The sequence below is a fragment of the Entelurus aequoreus genome, linkage group LG07 (genome assembly GCF_033978785.1).
Source record: "Entelurus aequoreus isolate RoL-2023_Sb linkage group LG07, RoL_Eaeq_v1.1, whole genome shotgun sequence".
Classification (NCBI taxonomy): Eukaryota; Metazoa; Chordata; class Actinopteri; order Syngnathiformes; family Syngnathidae; genus Entelurus; species Entelurus aequoreus.
In genome coordinates this window covers 25,134,212-25,156,048 of record NC_084737.1, presented here as the reverse complement: position 1 = coordinate 25,156,048, position 21,837 = coordinate 25,134,212, and the positions used below count along the sequence as shown (strand labels likewise).

General features: G+C 38.3%; 1 protein-coding gene across 1 annotated transcript; it reads left to right on the top strand.

Moving 5' to 3' along the window:
- The first annotated feature begins 14,894 nt into the window (after positions 1-14,894).
- On the top strand, positions 14,895-20,128 carry LOC133653579 (acyl-coenzyme A diphosphatase NUDT19-like). The gene is made up of 3 exons (XM_062053005.1): positions 14,895-15,994; positions 19,200-19,407; positions 19,476-20,128. The coding sequence occupies exons 1-3, from the start codon at positions 15,272-15,274 to the stop codon at positions 19,670-19,672; spliced, it is 1,128 nt and encodes a 375-aa protein (XP_061908989.1). The 5' UTR covers positions 14,895-15,271; the 3' UTR covers positions 19,673-20,128.
- The last annotated feature ends 1,709 nt before the right edge of the window (positions 20,129-21,837 follow it).

Sequence of the window (21,837 nt, the reverse complement as noted above, 5' to 3'; positions counted from 1 at the left end):
ATGTAAGGTTTTAGTGAGTTTACTCAGTTTCACATTACAATAGGATGTCAAAGGTCAAATGCAATAGGCAACATGTGACTTGATAGAGTTTTGAAACAAAAAGCATTTTTTGTACACGCAATGTTTATGTGTACATATCCGATCCAGTTTATTGTTGTTCAATGCAGCTTGTGTGTACAGTCTTTTATGTTTGTCCGACTCCTTATATGTGACCTTGGATTAGATTGTTATCATAACGGCATTCCTGTGCTTTGCTATTTTTTTTTTCATCATCAATGTTGTAACCTTGATGTCTTACTCGGACAAAGTTGAAAAGCAACCTCCACAATTAATGTGGCTTTCTGTGTGTCTATTTTCCTTCTGCCCTTTTGTAATGCCACTCCAAATGGGCAGGAGGAAAAGTGTGATGATAACCCTAGAACCATGGATCAGCATTTACTGTAAGGAAAAGTCTGGCGATACTCAGGAGTGGATTTAAAATTGAAGGAACTTGGAAATTGTTACTCAGTCATCCATGGCAAGAGGCTCTCTGTTGTTCACTTTATTTTTAGGATTAGTCTTTGATTATTCCCATGTAACCACCTAATTAACATTATCTTGCTACCATTCAATGTTTTTTAACCATAAATTTACTGGTAGTAGCTAACGTTTAGTAAACCAGCAGAGTAACCTCATTCATTTTCATTCATTCATTTTTATTTATCTCCTTCATTGATGTGCATCTTTGATAGACAATTATAACACAATTATTCAGTTACACCGTTACACACCAATGCCTGTGAAGGAGCAGGATGAAGAAAAATCTTATATTTTCCTGCCCCCTTCACATAATACATAGTCTTACTTAATGATATGTGAACCAACAATTACATCCAAATATAACGAAAACAAAACAAAACAAACAAAAAAAAACACAAGTGCAAAACTTCATGAAGTACAAACCGAACAAAAAAACAAAGAAGTAATATACACCTCACGGGATGATACAAAACAAATACAAAACCAGGCAAAAAACAAGTAAATGAATAAATATAAAGCAAAATGTAAACACTTATGGCTGTCCATATGATTTTATTGTTCTGTCTTTATATATTTTTTTCAATTGGAATATATTTTTACAATCTTTTATCTCATTATAAAGAGAATTCCATTGTTTAACCCCCACCACTGATATACACATTTGTTTTAAAGTTGTCCTTGAATACTGATGTTGGAAATGACCTTTTCTTCTATGCTCTTCATTCTCAGAAGTGATGACAAACATTTTTTGTAAATTTGCTGGTAATGTTTTGCTTTTAGCCTTAAACATGACACATAATGTCTGTAACTTTACTAGCTCCTGTAATTTCAATAAACCTGAATTAATGAATAATATGTTAGTGTGTTCTAAGTAATCTACTTTATGAATAATCCTTATAGCTCTTTTCTGTAGTTGATACAATGCCTTTATGTTACTCTTATATGTGTTCCCCCACACTTCCACACAGTAGCTGATATATGGCAATATAAGTGCACAATACAATATGTGCATTGCCCTATAATCTAACACATATTTTACCTTATTTAATATAAAAATACTCTTAGACATCTTTTTCCGTACATGTGCAATATGAGATTTCCATGTCAGACCGTCATCCAGTATCACTCCTAAAAATCTAAGTTCAGAAACCCTTTCACTATCAATTCCATCTATTGACAATTTGATCGTTTCCTCCCTTTTCCTCTTACAAATAATCATGAACTTTGTTTTTTCTACATTTAATGATAATTTATTGGCATCAAACCATCTCTTAAGTTTAATCATTTCCTGTTCAATAATTTTTGATAATGCTTTTAAGTCGTGTCCCGAACTATAAAAGTTGGTGTCGTCCGCAAATAATACAAATTTCAATAACTTTGATACCTCACATATATCATTAATATATAAAATAAACAATTTTGGTCCCAAAATCGAACCTTGTGGAATTCCACATTCAATCCTCATTTGTTCAGATGTATTACCCATAAAATCCACAAACTCTTGTCTATTATCTAAATAACTTCTTAGCCAGTCCAAAACTACTCCTCTCACACCAAATGAATACAACTTGGACAATAATATAGAATGATCTATAGTATCAAATGCTTTTTTAAGATTGATAAATACCCCTATAGTGTATTTGTTATTATCAGTTGCTGTTGCTATATCCTCAATTATATTCATTACAGCTGAAGCAGTGGATCTATTGGTCCGGAATCCATACTGGCTCTCACTCAACAGCATGTTCTTTTCAATAAAACTATCTAATTTTTTTACAAATATTTTTTCAATTATTTTAGAAAATTGTGACAGTAGTGACACTGGTCTGTAATTAGTGAATCTATGTTTATCTCCCGTTTTAAAGAGTGGAATTACCTTTGCTACCTTCATTTTATTTGGAAAGGTCCCTGTTTGAAAAGAAAGATTAAAAATATAACAAAGAGGTTTGATGATACAGTCAATAGTCTTTTTTACAATTATCATGTCTATACCATCATTGTCTGTTGATGTCTTATTTTTCAGTTTTGTTACCACCGATACAATTTCATTTTCACTAACATCTCCTAGAAGCATGGACTGTAGCACTTTGCTTCCCCCTCTCCATCCACTCGGTATATCTTTATGTTCTCCAATACTCTCTGCCAATTTGGGTCCAACATTCACAAAAAAAGAATTGAATCCGTTTGCCACTTCATTCATATTTGTTATCATCTTATTATCCTCATTAATAAAATGGCTTGGTGGGTTTGTAGGCCCAGATGTTTTTCCTATTACCTTGTTCAGAATATTCCAAGTTCCTTTGATATTGTTTTTATTTTTTTCTAGTAAATTATTATAATATTCTCTTTTTGCTTGTCTCATTATTGTTATCAATTTGTTTTTGTAAACCTTATATTTCGTTTCAGCATCATTTGTTCTTACTTTTATGAAATCTCTATAAAGTTTGTTTTTCTTTTTACAAGCATTCTGTGGTCCCTTTATAATCCAAGGCTTTTTATTGTAGCTGTCTCTTTGTTTCCATACATTTGGACAATGCTTTTCATACAATGATAAATATATATTAAGAAAAGCCTCATATGCAGCATTTGCTTCTCCCCATACACCTCATTCCAGTCTGTTTCAAATAAGTCCTTCCTAAACCTATTTATTGCCTCTTCAGTTCTTTTCCTTACATATCTATGAGTTTTTTCCTTCCTCTTTTTATCAATTGGACAGTCATAAGTAAGAAACACAGGTAAGTGGTCACTTATATCATTAATTACTAGTCCACTTTTTATATTATTTTTTATGTCATTTATAAAGATGTGATCAATTAACGTTGCACAATTTGTCGTTATTCTACTGGGTTTGGTGATCAATGGATAAAGCCCTCTACTATATACCACATCCAAGAAGTCTCTTGTTGATTTATTTCTGGGTGAGCTTAGCAGGTCTATGTTATAGTCGCCACACATGACAAAGGTTTTCTTTTCCTTCACCTTACACAATAATTCTTCCAAACTATCATTAAATGCTTCTACTTTAGACCCAGGTGTCCTATATATACACGTAACAATAACATTTCTCTTCTTTTCTATTTCTACCTCTACAGTTACACATTCAAATAAATCATCAATTACCACTGTCATACATTCCACAGGTCTACATTTCAATTCACAGTCAACAAACAGGGCCACACCTCCTCCCTTCTTGTTTCTTCTACTACAGTGATACAACTCATACCCGTCAATGGAGAAATCGATACCTCTGTCTTTATCGATCCATGTTTCAGAAAGTGCTATTATTTTGAATTTGCCATTTAGAGTCTTCAGGTATTCGTCAATCTTTGAGAAATTTGCATATAAGCTTCTACCGTTGAAATGTATTAAAGAAAATGTATTATCTAAACTAACATTGTCATTGAATTGTTCCTCGGTGTAGTAGTCACATGTAGCATTGATTGAGTTGAACAGATGGTTTTCTGGGTCAACATCATTTTCAAAGTCATACGGTTTATAGTCCACGTATTCAGCTCTTAGAAACTTTTGATTCTCAGTTGTCTCACCTTCTCGCTGCGTAGCCTTCCCCGTCTCCAGCCAAGGATGAGCCGTGTCAGTCATAAGTCTAGCGCAGGTCTCATCTATATTGATACAAGTCGCGGAGCTCTCGGATCATGACAACTTTGGCTTCTTCATATGGTCCATTTAGCCGAATCATGATTTTGCAGTTCCGTGTCCATGTTGCTTGTATCTTGTTTTCTTTTCTGAGGATGCGTGCTTGTCTCGAACACATTTTTCAAATAATATTCGCAAACCCAAAACATCACCCGTTTCATCACAGTTGGTGTTCCTGATATCAATAATTACAGTCCAGTGTTTCCCATAAACTGCCAAGATACCTGTGGCGGTAGGGGCGTGGCTATGGGCGTGGCTATAGGCGTGGTCCCCATGACATCATTGAGTAATTTGCATAATTTACTACAATGATATGATTTTCTCTAAAAAGGCTCAAAAAATGTATACTTACTAATTAATAATAACAGTTTTGTTTTAAATGTCCATCCATCCATCCATCCATCCATTTTACAATATAATTACAAGACTTTATCTACATATTTATATACAGATTTGAACAATAAGTTATTCACTGAAATATATTTATTAATTGTGGTTCTTACAAAAAATATATCTTAAAAAATATAAAAGCTAAAATGTCTCTTAAAGCTCTGCCCCTTTAATTAGTGCATACTAAATAATTTAACTTTAGCCTACTACTACAACCATATTATTTACCAGCAACATAAAGTGAAACAGAGGCAGAGGTGTCCTGCCCCAGTCAGTAACAAATAAACAGAAAACAGTAGTGGTCAAATACAAATAAGGCAACAAGAGAAGTATCCTACACTTCTCTTTTGTAAAGTAAATCTGAACAGCCGATATGGGCATCGACATCAACTATATGATTTGTCTGAGAAGCTGGACAGGACAAAAAAAAAAAAAAAAATGTTTGTTTTTTGTTTGTTTTTTTTTTTATTTGTGGCGGACGTAATTCTTTCGTGGCGGGCCGCCACAAATAAATGAATGTGTGGGAAACACTGCAGTCTTTCTATAAACACAACTTAATTTTGCATGTTGAAAATACAATTGCATGTAATTACGCTTATTAATTATTCCAGCATTGCCCATAAAACACCATTAGATGACAGTATCAGTCTGCAAACACATTCTTGTTCTCCATCCATTATGTGTCTGTCAGTCGTTTTCAAAGGTTGAGTTTTCTTATATAATAAACTACTGTACTCTACGACAATAACTACCAGAGTAGTTTTAGCTGATCTTAGTTTTATTTAGTTCTATTATATAATGGTAAGCTTCTCATAGAGTTAAAATGCGACTTTGAACATTGGACAGTTAAAGAGGGTTTTATGATTGTGACATTTCACCCTGTAACAAAATAATTATCTTTGAATAGTTCCTATAGGAAACTAGAACTGAATTAAAACTTGAACGTGACAACCAACCTCACAGAAGGGATTATGTTTACCTTTGAAGGTCCCACTATAGAGACTACAAAAGTACTCTGACAGTGAGGACCTCCGCCAGGCCCTATCTACCAATAAGAAAGAATCCATTAAAAAAATCCTGAATCCAGACAGTAATATAGATCGCCTCAAAAATCAAGTCACTTGTTCCTTTTTCATATATGGCATTTCCTAAAAGTTTAATCAAAATTGCCCATAACATTTTTAAACTATGTTGTTACCTAACAGAACAACAATCTCCAGCGTATTGAAGGATGATGGAAATTACCAAGTTTGGTGTGTTTGTTTTGTTTGTGTGTTGCTTAAAAAACGCTGCAAGAGGTTTTATTCTGGGTCACCATCCATGGGCACGTTTGTTCTATAGCGGGATTAAATAAACAGAGTGAACCCTTTGTCAGTCAACCATGCTCTTTGTCTCTGTGGGAGGTGGTGCCAGGGCCGCTAGCATACACACAAAGTAAAGTAAATGTAAAGTAACTTAGTATACATTATCCAAATAACCCCCAAAATGTAATCACTTGTTTCTTATCTCATTTCTGACATGTCCTGAAAGTTTGATCAAAATACGCCCATAACTTTTTGAGTTATGTTGCTTGCTAAGTCACTTCTGTCCCAATTCTCTAAGGTGCTTGAAAAAATATTTGTACAAAAATTAGACCATTTTATTGAAAAAAACAAGTTGTTGAGCGAGAGCCAGTATGGATTTCGTTCAAACAGATCTACTGCCTCTGCTGTGATGAACATAATTGAGGACATAACAACAGCCACCGATAGTAAGAAATACACAGTAGGGGTGTTTATAGACCTTAAGAAAGCGTTTGACACAATCGATCACTCTATCCTTCAGAGGTGGGACCAAGTCATTGCTTTGCAAGTCACAAGTAAGTCTCAAGTCTTTGCCCTCAAGTCTCGAGTCAAGTCCCGAGTCAAGACAGGCAAGTCCCGAGTCAAGTCCAAAGTCAAGACTAGAAAGTCTCAAGTCAAGTCCCAAGTCCTGCATTTTGAGTTTCGAGTCCTTTCAAGTCCTTTTAACCACAGACTAATATTTTTACACAGATTGTGTATGCTTTTAAAACGCTGTATTTATTTATTAAAACAAGTGCATTTGAAATTGCAGGAAAAAAAATGGTGCTGACATTGCAATTCATAATAGCACTATTAACCAGTCATTTTAATAGTTTAAACAATTTTAAACATTTAACTCATTCCTTTACAGAATAAACACATTTGCAAAAACAAACATTAACATACTATTGGTTGTATTTTATGAAAATAACATTACCACAGAGTTGAGAAGGAGCAAAGATCTTCAATATTTGTATGTGAAAATCACAAATAAATCTTCTGGGGGAGGATGACGCCCCTACAGGGGTTTGCTTCACAAACTTTCAGCCCCACCTAAAACAAAATTCACCAGCCGCCACTGATTATGATGCATTCTCATTTTAGGCAAAGTATAAGACAATACTTTCTTAACAGTATAATTGTAACCAGGAATAAGTCTTCAAGTAACAATATTCAAATACTAACATTGTTGAGTAAGACAGCATTTGGTTTTATTCTGAATCCAGTGAAACAGATTGGTGGTTTTAGCTGATATAAAGACTTTCAGGTGTTTATATATGTTTAAGTATTTGGCAGACGCTTTTATCCAAAGCGACATACATAAAAAATAGATATAAAACAATCACTGTAAACATTATCATTTAAGGGAAGAATGTAATACAAAATATCAATACAAAGTGTCAAGACAGAATAAACTCTCTGCTGCTGCAGCAACAGAGATACTGTCTATAAGATATATAGATATCTAATGTATTCATACATTGTTTATGTAGGATATACGCATGTATATATAATCTAATCATATTGTTTCTTCAACTTAAAAATAGCTGACCGTTTTTTTCCCCCTTCTCTGGGATTATATTCCCAGTTTTGATCTCGGACGTCTGGTCATTTATAGCGTATAAGAATATTATATTACTGTTAAGCAAACTATGAATAATAAAAACGCCAAAACATGTGTCCGTTATCATAGCTACACGTATGACAAAAAAACGCGTGAAAATCAGTGGTATTCAGTGAGGTAAAATGAATTAAATTTGCTGACAGTTCATTGCTCCTGACAAATGAATTGCACTAGTGGAGCGTATCACCACTCCAAGATGGCGGCCCCGCGTCTCGTCTGCGCCAGTAGGCAGTAGCGCTCAATGCTGCGTACCCTTATAAGATGTCTATGGTTATAACGTTAGCAGTGAGTTTACAGCCTCACTGATTTAACTACACAGCAAATAAAAGTAATGTTACTTAGCCAATAAACGTTAGCTCACATTCAAAACTTACCCTTCTTTGGGCAACTTCAAATGTCGAACGAAGTTGGAAGTTGTTGCGTCTCCGTCTGTAATATTCAAACTGCGTGATTTGCATACGGCAATTCGTTTTTTGTTGACCAAGTCGTAGTTTTTATACCCGAACGAAACCAACTTTGGCATAATTGTTTCTCTCTGCCGCATTGTTTGACAACTCTTGTTCGGTGGTTGTCCTGCAATTTGATTGGATGAGAGCTGTGGGATGAAAACAATGTAGATTTAATTTGATTGGCTGTTGTACTGAGAGCACACACGCTGACACGCAGCACACACGCTGATAGACACAGACGTGTAAAATGAAAGATACGGAGCGCTCTCAAATAACTTTTTAAGGTTTGGGTTTTGGGGAAAGTAGCAAGTCATGTCAAGTCAAAAGGATCAAGTCCAAGTGAAGTCACAAGTCATTGATGTTAAAGTCTAAGTCGAGTTGCAAGTCTCTTTACATTTTGTCAAGTCGAGTCTAAAGTCATCAAATTGATGACTCGAGTCTGACTCGAGTCCAAGTCATGTGACTCGAGTCCACACCTCTGCTATCCTTTTATCCAAATTACATTCATACGGTGTGAGAGGAATAGTTTTAGATTGGTTAAATAGCTACTTGAATAACAGACAACAATATGTACAATATGCTGCTAATACATCTGAAAATATGAGTATTAAGTGTGGAATTCCACAAGGGTCTGTTCTGGGACCGAAACTATTTATTTTATACATAAATGATATCTGTGATGTGTCAAAATTACTCAATTTTGTATTATTTGCTGACGATACCAACTTTTACAGCTCTGGACATGACTTAAATGAATTACTAAAGAGTATGGAACAGGAAATGGTCAAACTCAAAAAATGGTTTGACGTTAACAAATTATCATTGAATTTGAAAAAAACTAAGTTCATGATTTTTAGTAAGAGAAAAAAGCCTGAAAATATTGTACTGTCAATAGCTGGAACAAGCATTGAAAAAGTCTCTGAGATTAGATTTTTGGGAGTGATTTTAGATGATAATATTAGTTGGAAATCGCATATCTCACATGTTAGAAAAAAGATGGCTAAAAGTATATTTATATTAAATAAGGTAAAAGATGTATTAGATTATAAAGCAATGCGTACACTGTATTGTGCACTTGTACTGCCTTATATCAATTATTGTGTGGAAATATGGGGTAGTACATTTAAGAGTAACACAAAGCCACTGTACCTCCTTCAGAAGAGAGCGATCAGAATCATACACAAAACAGGTTATAGAGAGCACACAAATGGATTATTTATTAGCTCAGGACTTTACAAATTTTATGAACTAGTTGAGCAGCAGACATTATTGGTTATGTTCAGGGCTAGTAGTCAAGAGCTACCAACAAATCTACAAAAAAATTTCACTTTAATAGAAAAAGAAGGAAGAAGGAAAGGGCACTTTAAGCATCAGCTTGCACGAACAACATCAAAACAAATGTGTACATCAGTGGTGGGAGTAAAACTCTGGAACTCTCTCCATAATGAAATAAAGCAATGTAAAAACACATTTCAATTAAAAAAAGTCTTTAAAAACAGAACTATGATGTTATATGAGCACTGACAAAAGGGACGCAAAGGGAAAAATAAGGGGAAAAAAATAAAAATAAAAAATAAAAATAATAATAAACACACAAAAAAAAACAACGCTTACATTATCCTACATGACTGTAGGTATTGTATAGTCTAGCTTTCCTTTCATTTTTTTTTTTTTTTTTTTTTTTTTTCTTTATCGACATGCACTATGGATCCTTGGTTGAATGATCACATTGTTCTTAGCTTTGTTTGGTTTGAATGATACCTTGTTATGATAGCCTTGTTCTATTCAGTTTTGTTTGGTTTGAATGATTACCTTATTCTTTTTCAGTTTGTTTGGTTTGGATGATTGCCTTGTTCTTTTTCAGTTTGTTTGGTTTGAGTGATTGCCTTATTTTTTCAGTTTTTGTTTTGTTTATTTATTTTTTGTTCAACTTATCTTGCTTGTTTATTCTTTTCATTGATTGTTTGTTCTATTAATTTCTATGAGTGTGTGCACTGGGTAGGGGTACAAACTTGTAGTTTTTAGGCAACAATAACTTTTCTTGTCAACTGGGTCATACATGTCCTGTAGCCTTTTTTACTACTCTAGAGTCTACGCCCCTGGTGGGTGGGTGCGTGTGGGTGTGGGTGCCTGTGTGTGCATATGTGATATATTGTTTTGTATTGATTTGTTGCATTGGATGTTCTAATGCACTACCGGCAAAGAAATACCAAGAAAATGTTTCTTTTGTGCGAAGGGGCAGGAAATATAAGATTTTCTTCATCCTGTTCCTTTTCGACATGGCTGTGTATTGAATGCAGTAAGGTATGTGAGATTGTTGAAATGTTGTTGAAATGTACACATCCAAGTACGAAATAAATAAATAATTGAAAATTGAAATTGAATTGAAATAAGTAATTAACTAACCAACTAACAGGATTCAGTACCCCCCTATGCAACTGGCTGCTTGACTTCCTCACAGACAGACCCCAGTCTGTAAGAGTGGGCAACAACACCTCCAGTGCCATCTCCCTTAGCACCGGCTCCCCCCAGGGGTGCGTCCTGAGTCCGCTGCTGTTCACGTTGATGACCCATGACTGCTGCGCCAGGTCCACTACTAACCACATTGTGAAGTATGCGGACGACACAACAGTAGTGGGAATCATCCGTGACAACAACGACATGGACTACAGGGAAGAGGTGAAACATCTGGTTGACTGGTGCAGAACCAACAACCTGGTCCTGAACGTCGACAAGACCAAGGAGATCATCGTTGACTTCAGGAAGCACCAGTCCAGCCACGCTCCACTCTTCATCACCGGCACAGCGGTGGAGATGGTAAGCAGCACCAAGTTCCTGGGGGTGCAGATAACTGATAATATAACCTGGTCCCTACACACCGGAGCTCTTGTTAAAAGAGCTCAGCAGTGCATGCACTTTTTGCGTCGGATGAAAAGAGCACAGCTCCCTCCCCCCATTCTCACCACATTCTACAGAGGCACTATAGAGAGCCTGCTGACCAACTGCATCTCTGTCTGGACTGGAGCCTGCAGTGCCTCAGACTGGAAGACTCTGCAGAGAGTGGTCAGGACGGCGGAAAAGATCATCAGGACTCCTCTTCCTCCTATCCAGGAGATCGCAAAAAGTGCTGGCTGTCCAGAGTCGGGACCTGGGGTGGACCGCTCGCCTGTGCATCGGTTGGGGACATATCTGCGCTGCTGACCCGTCTCTGCTCGGGATGGTTTCCTGCTGGCCCCACTATGGACTGGACTCTCACTATTATGTTGGATCCACTATGGACTTGACTCTCACTATTATGTTGGATCCACTATGGACTGGACTTTCGCTGATATGTTGGATCCACTATGGACTGGACTTTCACAATATTATGTCAGACCCACTCAACATCCATTGCTTTCAGTCTCCCCTAGAGGGGGGGGGGGGGGTTACCCACATATGCGGTCCTCTCCAAGGTTTCTCATAGTCATTCACATCGACGTCCCACTGGGGTGAGTTTTTCCTTGCCCTTATGTGGGCTCTGTACCGAGGATGTTGTTGTGGCTTGTGCAGCCCTTTGAGACACTTGTCATTTAGGGCTATATAAATAAACATTGATTGATTGATCGCAAAAAGCCGCTGCCTGACCAGGGCTCAGAAAATCTGCAGAGACTCCTCCCACCCCCCACCAAGGACTGTTTTCACTGCTGGACTCTAGAAAGAGGTTCCGCAGCCTCCAGGTTCTGTAACAGCTTCTTCCCTCAGGCTGTAAGACTCTTGAACGCATCATAATTATCCCCTCAATTCCCCCAAAAAATGGATTAACTCGCTGGAATATAAAGACAATATAATATACATCCATAAACCTGGATGCATATGCAAAAGTGCAATATATTTATCTGTACAGTAATCTATTTATTTATATCTGCACCTTTTTGCTTTTTTATCCTGCACTACCATGAGCTAATGCAACGAAATTTCGTTCTTATCTGTACTGTAAAGTTCAAATTTGAATGACAATAAAAAGGAAGTCTAAGTCTAACAGATGACAGTTAATTCATAACCTCATGCCGGAGGTAATTATGATATTCTATAATAAAACATTATACAGCATAATTGATGTTTATCTTTGAAGTATGAGGGTGTGTCTGTGTTTCACCCACCCATAATGGCTAACACTCCACAGGCAGCCCAGATGAGAAGGCAGGGGCCCACACCTCCAGAGTAGAGCAGCACCGCTTTGGGAGAGATGAAGATGCCTGAGCCGATCATGGTGCCCACAATCAAACAGACGGCGCTTAGCAGTCCCAACTGCAAGAGCAGAAGTGAAGACGGTTGAAAAGTCGGAGGTCACGTTCTGTTCATCCCATGTTCCTTTTTCTGTACAGTTTTACTGTAATTGTGCCAATGAATCCAATAATTATCTATTGGATTAGCCCAGTCCTTTTCAAATAGTGGGGCGGGCCCGCCTGGGGGGACGCGGTGCAAGTAATCACGTCGCTTCACTTTTCGACGTTTTGTTATGTTACAGCATTATTCCAAAATGGCATTAATTCATTTTTGTCCATAGAATTCTACAGGCAATACTCCATAATGTCAATGTAATTTTTTAAAACTTTTTTTGCGAATTAAAATAAACAAAAACCTGTAAGTACATAATTATTCACAACATTTGCTCAATACTTGATGCACTATTGGCAGCAATTACAACCCCAAGTATTTTTGAATACAATGCCACAAGCTTGGCACTCCTATCTTTGGGCAATTTCACCCATTCTTTTTTGCCCATTCCTCTTTGCAGCACCTCTCAAGCTCCAATCAGATTGAATGGGAAGCATTGGTTTTCATCCAGGATGTCTCTGTAAATTGCTGCATTCATCTTAGTCTAGTCACGGAGGTGACCAAGAACCCAATGGTCACTCTGTCAGAGCTAAAGCATTCCTCTGGAGAGAGGAGAACATTCCAGAAGGACAACCATGTCTGCAGCAAACCACCAATCAGGCCTGTATGGTAGAGTGGCCAGACGGAAGCCATTTCTTAGTAAAAGGTTTGCCAAAATGCACCTGAAAGACTGTCAGACCATGAGAAACAAAATGATCTGGTCTGATGAGACAAAGATTAAACTCTTTGGCGTGAATGTCAGGCATCATGTTTGGAGGAAACCAGGCACCGTTCATCACCAGGCCAATACCATCCCTACAGTGAAGCATGGTGGTGGCAGCATCATGCTGTGGGGATGGTTTTCAGCGGCAGGAACTAGGAGACTAGTCAGGATACGACTTATACTCAGGAGCGAATTATGTGTGAAATTATTAACACATTACCGTAAAATATCAAATAATATTATTTAGCTCATTCACGTAAGAGACTAGTAGACGTATAAGATTTCATGGGATTTAGCGATTAGGAGTGACAGATTGTTTGGTAAACGTATAGCATGTTCTATATGTTATAGTTATTTGAATGACTCTTACCATAATATGTTACGTTAACATACCAGGCACATTCTCAGTTGGTTATTTATGCGTCATATAACGTACACTTATTCAGCCTGTTGTTCACTATTCTTTATTTATTTTAAATTGCCTTTCAAATGTCTATTCTTGGTGTTAGGTTTTATCAAATAAATTTCCCCAAAAATTGCGACTTATACTCCAGTGCGACTTATATATGTTTTTTTCCTTCTTTATTATGCATTTTCGGCAGGTGCGACTTATACTCCGGTGCGACTTATACTCCGAAAAATACGGTACTTTGACACCAATGTCCACATAGTACATTACAATAATGGCACTCACCTCCTTTTGAAGCACAGTGGCCTTCCCCTGCTGCTTGTCCATGTCGACGCACAACTCTTTTCCTTCCATTTTGGTCTGCTAAGTGTGTAGAGAACTGACATTATGCACACCTCAGAGTCACAACAAGTTATAGTTTAACTCTAAAAGATATAGATCATTACCAAAAAAAAGTATACTGCATTGTAAAGTTTATAAGCAGAACCCGTGTTCTCATTTACTGTAACCTTAGATTGATGGAGATAGATAAGACTTACATTCACTCGAATAAGAGCAAGATTTCCTTGTGCAAGTAAAAACCAGTCGCTCCTCGCGGGAGGTTTTCTTGTTGTGAGTGAAGGTGCCTGATAATCTTGAAGGGGAGGAACACTGCCAATAAAACAACGTTGTTGTGTTTTATATGTATGTTCCCTATCTAGTTAGTGTTATATATATATATATATATATATATATATATATATATATATATATATATATATATATATATATATATATATATATATATATATACAACTTTGTATATTTGTTTTGCATCTTTTTCTTGGATGAGAGTGCAATTACAATCTAAATACCTAAAATAATACAGTGAAGTACTAAAAAAGATACTACTAATAGCTTTATTGTTAACGCACAATTTAAATTGTCGTGTTACATATTAACCCATGGTATAAAAATATATAGATCAGAAAGCAGCAAATTAAAACCAATAAAATAGAGAATAAGCGGTAGAAAGTGGATGGATGGGAAAAAAAATTGTACAATTTAAATTGTTAATATGATTTTGATTTGTCTCATTTAAATGTGATCTTTGTGATAAAGTTTAGTAAAATAAAAAAAGAATCTCAAATATATACATGTACTAATCGTATTCACTTCAATAAGTTATCTGTGTTTAATGTGATATGTTTACAATATCGAATTATTGTTGTAGTAATTCAAATAGTAAATAGAATGTACATACAATGTGGACATTAACCAGTTATTGATTATTATGTATTTATCTCAATTATAAAAATGTACAGTACCTTTCAAAATGATAAAATAGTGTAACGACCTGCTGGGGTTGATGGTGTGTTCTTGAGTGGGCGATGATCAGAGTTCCCATTGTCGTGAACGTACCACGCCTGTAAGGTGATTGGCGAAGAGGGAGGAAGTGTTCGTTGTTGCGGAAATGAGGAATGAGGATAGACGTGCTTGTGGAAGGAACGAGATAAGTTGAGCTTTGTTAGCATAGGTTGCTCAATAAAAGTTTTAAAAAAAATAGCGTCAGACATGGGGGGAATTCTTCCGGACGCTACAATATGATTGTTCCTTACGGACCTGTGAGACTTGTGGGCTCTTCTTTTATGTTTAAAATTGGCTGTTGTTTCGTCTTCCAGCCTGTAGGTGTCAGTATTGAATCATCAAGCCTAGCGATGAGGCAGAAGCGGCTTCGATACACCGAAAAGTATTTCCGGTTACCGCTACCAAAACAACTTTGATGGTGACTTTCAATAGATTCTTGTTCAATTCAGGAAAAAATAACTCGTTGTATGTTTGAAAATGAACACCAGGCTGAAGAACTGGAAGGAGGCGGCCACTCTTATTTTAGCTGCGGGTCACAAGCTTGGCGCGGAGGGTTTATCGCCACCTCACCGCTTTGACTACAATGTTCTACTACTTAAACGAAGCCACAAAAGTGGATTCATGCCTAATGCGTATGTGTTCCCTGGAGGCATGGCGGACTCTTCCGACTTCTCCAGCGACTGGCTGGACGTTTTTAAAGCTTTTACCAACTCTCCATATTTCGGTTTAAAGAGCGTCCAACAACCTCATGACACCAGACCTCCAATGTTTGCGACGGACAGGCTGAAATTGGGCTCTCCTATCCCGGGAGAAGTCGCCTTTCGAATCTGCGCCTTAAGGGAGACCTTCGAGGAGTCAGGAGTGTTGTTGTTTGTGTCCAAAGACGAGGAGATGACTTTGTTAAAGAGCCTTGAGGACAGACGCACCACAGATGAAGTCAAGCACTATAAAGTCAACGAGCTGTGCAGCAGTGAGCTGAGCAGGTGGAGGACTCTTGTCAACCAGAACCCGTCTAACTTCATCACAATGTGCAGGGAGCTGCAGGTGCTGCCCAACATCTGGGCCTTACACGAGTGGGCCAACTGGCTGACCCCAGAACGTCGATACGGCGTGAAGAGGTTCGACACAGCCTTCTTCATCTGCTGCCTGCAGGACACACCTCACACCTTGCAGGACGATAAGGAAATTGAGCGCTTTCAGGTAAAAGGTGGTTCATAGGCGAATTGATTGCACCTTCTGCTGGCAACATAAGTCAGCTTCAGTGTTTACCAACCTTTACTCGGCCTGGGCCAAGGGGCGTAACACCAGATTCTGGGCCTCCATCCCTCCCTAAACCAGGGGCGGCCGTGCCAGAAACCTGAGGGTTGCAGGTTCGCTCCCCGCCTCTTGACATCCAAATCGCTGCTGTTGTGTCCTTGTTCAGGACACTTCACCCTCGCCCCCGGTGCCGCTCACACTGGTGAATAAATGATGAATGATAGGTGGTGGTCTGAGGCGCAAACTGGCAGCCACGCTTCCGTCAGTCTACCCCAGGGCAGCTGTGGCTATGAAAGTAGCTTACTACCACCAGGTGTGAATGAATGATGAATGGGGCGGCATAGCTTGGTTGGTATAGCGGCCGTGCCAGCAACTTGAGGGTTCTGGGTTCGATCCCCGCTTCTGCCGTCCTAGTCACTGCTGTTGTGTCCTTGGGCAAGACACTTCACCCACCTGCTCCCAGTGCCACCCACACTGGTTTAAATGTAACTTAGATAATGGGTTTCACTATGTAAAGCGCTTTGAGTCACTAGAGAAAAGCGCTATATAAATATAATTCACAAAAAATTCACTTCTATGATAAATTCTCACTTCTCTGTAATCTAGAAAAGTAAATCTAATCCATTATTATTAGGGATGTATAGATGTATAAATGCTTTGAAATGTAATATCGGAAATTATCTGTATCGTTTTTTTTATTATCGGTATCGTTTTTTTTTGTGTTTTGTTTTGGTTTTTTTTAAATTAAATCAACATAAAAAAAACACAAGATACACTTACAATTAGTGCACCAACCCAAAAAACCTCCCTCCCCCTTTACACTCATTCACACTCATTCACACAAAATGGTTGTTTTTTTCTGTTATTAATATTCTGGTTCCTACATTATATATATCAATATATATCAATACAGTCTGCAAGGGATACAGTCCGTAAGCACACATGGTTGTGTGTGCTGCTGGTCCACTAATAGTACTAACCTTTAACAGTTCATTTTACAAATTTTCATTAGTTACTAGTTTCTATGTAACTGTTTTTATATTGTTTTACTTTCTTTTTTATTCAAGAAAATGTTTTTAATTTATTTATCTTATTTTTTTTTTTTTTTAAAGGACCTTATCTTCACCATACCAGGTTGTCCAAATTAGCCATAATAATGTGTTAATTCCATGACTGTATATATCGGTATCGGTAATTAAGAGTTGGACAATGTCGGAATATCGGATATCGGCAAAAAAGCCATTATCGGACATCCCTAATTATTATTATCAAACCCAAACGTCACCGCCTATATGCACACATTTGGTAATCATGCACTAAAAAAACAAATTATTGCATGGATTTGGTTGACACCAGTTTTTAAAAGACAGATAAAACCTTAAAGGGTCATATTATGATTGTTTTCCACACTTTAAGCACTTATTTGTGGTCTGCACAACATGTAATGATGGTTCTTTCTTGAAAATTTTGCATAGATTAAATTTCACAGGCTGTTTTCAAACCACGTTCTGACGGTCGTCTCAGGTTGTGCCGTTTTGTCGGTCTTTTTGGATTTAGATTTATTGGTCCCCGTGGGCAAATTCATTTTCACTGACCGTACATTTAAACAATAAATATTAGACATTGCGGACAAAAATATAAAAAACAGATCATACATGACAGTGACAAGACACCAACACATTTACAGGCTTGTCAGACAGGTCGGCCGGGCCTACAGTTTAGGGCGGCTATAGCTGCAGGAATAAGGCTTTTCCCGAGGCGGGCCCTCCGGAATTTGATGGTTCTGTACCTGCACCCTAATGGTAATGGGATGATATATTGGTGTAGTGGGTGAGTGATATCCTGGACTATTGTGTTTGCCAGTCGAATGATGGACCTGTGGTTTAGATCTGAGATGTTGGGTGTGGGGTAGGCCGATGATTTGAGCTGCTGAGTTTGTAATGCCTGTGAGTTTGGTCCGGTTGGTTACAGAAAGCATAGTGAAGAAACATGTGGAACAGTACAGGAGGATGGGTTGAATAATGCTTTGGTACAGTAATAACAGGAGGTGAGGTACAACGTATAGTCCTTTAAGTTCACGTTAAGTTTCACGTGGCTCCTCTTTGACTGCGTCTTCTCCCCGCCATATCTGTTGTAGATTTTAGCGCTTCCATAGCGAGTCTGCTGACCGATTCAGTTCGAACTATATGCTACTGTGTCTTTGAGATGGCAACAAAGGATGCATGTGCATGTATGAGCGAGTCGGCCCCACAACAAGAGAATAGGGAAAAAGAAGGAGCTTATTGATAACAGAGTTGGACTACAATGGCAGACCCTCGTCAAATCCCTTTGGGTACATTTCTACCATACATGGATAACCCGGTGCGGGGAAAAAAACGTCACAGATGGTGCAAATTCCAAACGGCTCGTTTCCCGGAAGTACGGTATTAAGGAAGGCAGGATTTTATATAAATACATGTCCAATGCCTCCACGGTTTGATTTAAAATTTTGGGAATTTATGCAGATACCAAATAGACAACAGCAGGTAACAATAGGTAAGACAAGTTGGTTTTGCATAATAATAGTCCCTTTTCCTAGGTTTTTGGCTTTTTAATGATGCGATTAACATAAACCTGGGTGATATGGCCTACAAATAAAATCCCAGATTTTTTCACAAAAAAAATTAATTTACGATTTTTTTCTGATTTTTATTCCCCCCATACTTGTTAAAGAGACCATGGAATTCAAATAACAGAGATAATTCATAACATGTTTTTCTTTTATTGGATCAAAAACTAGTAGTTTTAAATGACATTAAACAAACTGCATAGATATATGCTAGCGTATCTTGAGTTTGAGTTTATTTGGAACATGCAATGTTGTGCCGATGTTTACAATTACACAATTCAGCATGTTCAAAAAGAAGTAGACAACAATCACAAATAAATGTGATCGCTTTCTGTGTCCAATGTACTTAACTCCTATGAGCTAGGGATGTCAGGCCTACAGGCGAGACCCTGGAATGAGGAGGAAAAAACTTATATAGATAGTGTGACCCCAAATGTCTTTTAAAGTCATGTAAATCATCACTTTTTCTCTTATCTTTCTTGATCTGTCACGGCCTCAACCCAAGTGTCACACCACCCCATCTGTCGCTGTCATACCCAGTGGTCAACGCCTCCTGATGTCCTGCGGAGCTACCAGGCGCGCGAGCTGTGGATCGCCCCCCCTCAGTTCTACGAGCTGAGTCGCATGTGTCGCTTCCCTTCGCTGATCGACCTTCAGAATTTCGCTCGGCAGCGTTCCTCGGACGGCTGTGAGCACTGGCTGCCAGTTGTCTTCCAACAGGACGACAGCTACTTATCAGTGTTGCCAGGTTGGCTCAGTTATCATTCCAGAATGTGGAAATGTTTGTAACATTTTTTTTATTACTGTTCTCTGCAGGAGACCGATTGTACCCATCAAACAGTTCTGAAGGGAGGACAGTAGAAACGAGCTTAGACCAGGAAAGTTCAGAGACAGCTCTGCATCGCTTCCTGATCTCTGACCCCTACGGTACACGCCTGCAGATCAACATCACACCAAAATACAACCACCTGATGCCTCTTGTCGGCCCCTTTGATCCCAGCGCTGAACTTTGACCTGCTCCACAGCCCGCCTCCGTGAGCACACATGAACAATTACATTGACAAATGATAAACATATTAAATATGTCAAATTCCAAATTGTACAACATAACTCAGAGTATGTTATGAAACTTAAATTAATTCAATAATGATGTACAGTACATTAAATTTAACACTAACAACTATTTGCTTTGACACCTTTTAATTAAAAATACAATCTTTTTTGTCAAATAGTTTAGCATATTATAATGAGGGACAAGGGGTAGAAAGTGGATGGATAAGGTAAATTAAATGTGTTTTAGAAACTTTAGTGTAGAAATGTATCGAAGTGGCCCTCTGTGAAAAATGTTTGGACACTCCTGAATTGGAGGTTACTGTACATTGCATCCATTAAAGAAGAACTGCACTTTTTGGGAAATTTGCCTATCGTTCACAACCATGAGAGACAAGAAAACACATTTATTTTTTAGGATTTTAAAGATGATGATAAAAACACTTGAAATATGCAGCTAATGGGACTCGCTGTCGTAGCCTTCAAAGCCCTCTAAAACAAATTCAAATCCTCCATCAAAGTTTTGTGTATACACTGCAAGTATATATATAATGTAGTAACAGACAAGTTCATAACAATATGTAATATGTACAATATTTACCATATTTTGGTCATTTTAGTCATTGCCGGGTGCGTGCCAGGTGACACCCATCTCCCTTAGGTCTTCCCTGGCTGTCTGTCTCCACGTCTTCTTCGGCCTCCCTCTCTTCCTTATTCCATCTTCTGGCATCCAGTCCATTGCCACACTTGCCGGTCTTTCTCCTGGCAGTCGTAGTACGTGCCCCATAATTCTCCTTCTCCTTTCGGAGACAATGTCAGACAGTGCTGCTACACCTGCCCTTCTCATCCCTTCTCATCACCTCCTCGTTGGAGATGTGGTCTCTCCAGGAGATCTTCAGGATGGATCTGAGGCATCGTCGGTGGAAGACCTCCAGCTTGTTAGTGATACTGGTTGTCTTGATCCACGTCTCACAGGCGTAGGTTGCTGTTGGTATGACCACTGACATGTAGAGGCGTAGCTTAATGGCTGTTGTGATGGCTTTGGACGACCAGATGTTTCGGAGCCGTTGGAACACTCCTGCAGCTTTGCCAATTCTGTGATTGACGTCTTTCTCCACAACTCCTGTACTTGAGATGTTACTTCCAAGATAGGTGAAGTCGTCAACATACTCTATCATGTTCGTCTATAGTGGGTGGTGGAAAGTGTTGTATTTGTCCAAAGGCCATGGACTTGGTCTTTTCTTGGCTTATCCGTAGTCCGACTTGTTCTCCGTGCTCATGGAGATTGTTGGTCATCTCTCGGAGCAAGAAGAGCCGCCAGAGACCGGAGAAAATGGAGGGGACTTGTCGCCCAATCTTCCAATAGGAACGGGAGGAACTAAGTCTAATCATTGCCGGAACTAATTTATATCCGTTTCCAAAGCAACGCACGTCTGACTTCTGGCAACAAATGTGTGCCCTATTTCCGGAAACAAACAAGAGTGTGTTTTCTAATCATGGCAGACTTGGAAATAGACACCGAAGACGATTATTTTTGGACAAATGAGAATTTACAACCTTATCTTTTTTAAGCTGACTGTGTGGATGATAATCTGCTGCTTATAGAAGCCAGCACGAAAGACGAGTGAGACGTTGGAGCAAACGCAAGCCAAGAGAGTGACAGGAAAGTAACTTTGGCGCTCTAAATGTGAAACTTGACCCATGCTAGTTCGGCATAATTGGAGTGCTTTTACCTAAATAAACCGGAAAATATGTCCCCCGCCATCTTGACCAAACAGACAACTGTCCATCACTTAAATGTTGTACATGATACATGCGCATTGTTAAAACTACAGTGCACACGCTGTCTGGCTATCTTTGCACAAACAAAACATGAAATATGGGCTAATACTTTACAGATACTGTAATATGATTATTAATGTTTTTCAGTCAGTACTGATTGGTGTTCTATCGGATTGTGTTGTGCATTACAAACTGAAACACGTTCCGTGCTGACGTAGAAACTAGCTTATTTCTTTCCGTAGCTGGCTTTACGGCTAATACAGAAGCAGGCCAATGTGTTCGTATAGTAGAAAAAATAGTTTATCAGTGTTCGCTCTTACAATAACAATGTCGCTACAGTTTGGTT

Coding starts and splice junctions, on each gene's coding strand:
- LOC133653579 (XM_062053005.1), top strand. CDS start 15,272: ATGAACACCAGGCTGAAGAACTGGAAGGAGGCGGCCACTCTTATTTTA. Junction 15,995..19,199: donor AGGAAATTGAGCGCTTTCAG/GTAAAAGGTGGT, acceptor TGTCATACCCAG/TGGTCAACGCCTCCTGATGT. Junction 19,408..19,475: donor CTACTTATCAGTGTTGCCAG/GTTGGCTCAGTT, acceptor TGTTCTCTGCAG/GAGACCGATTGTACCCATCA.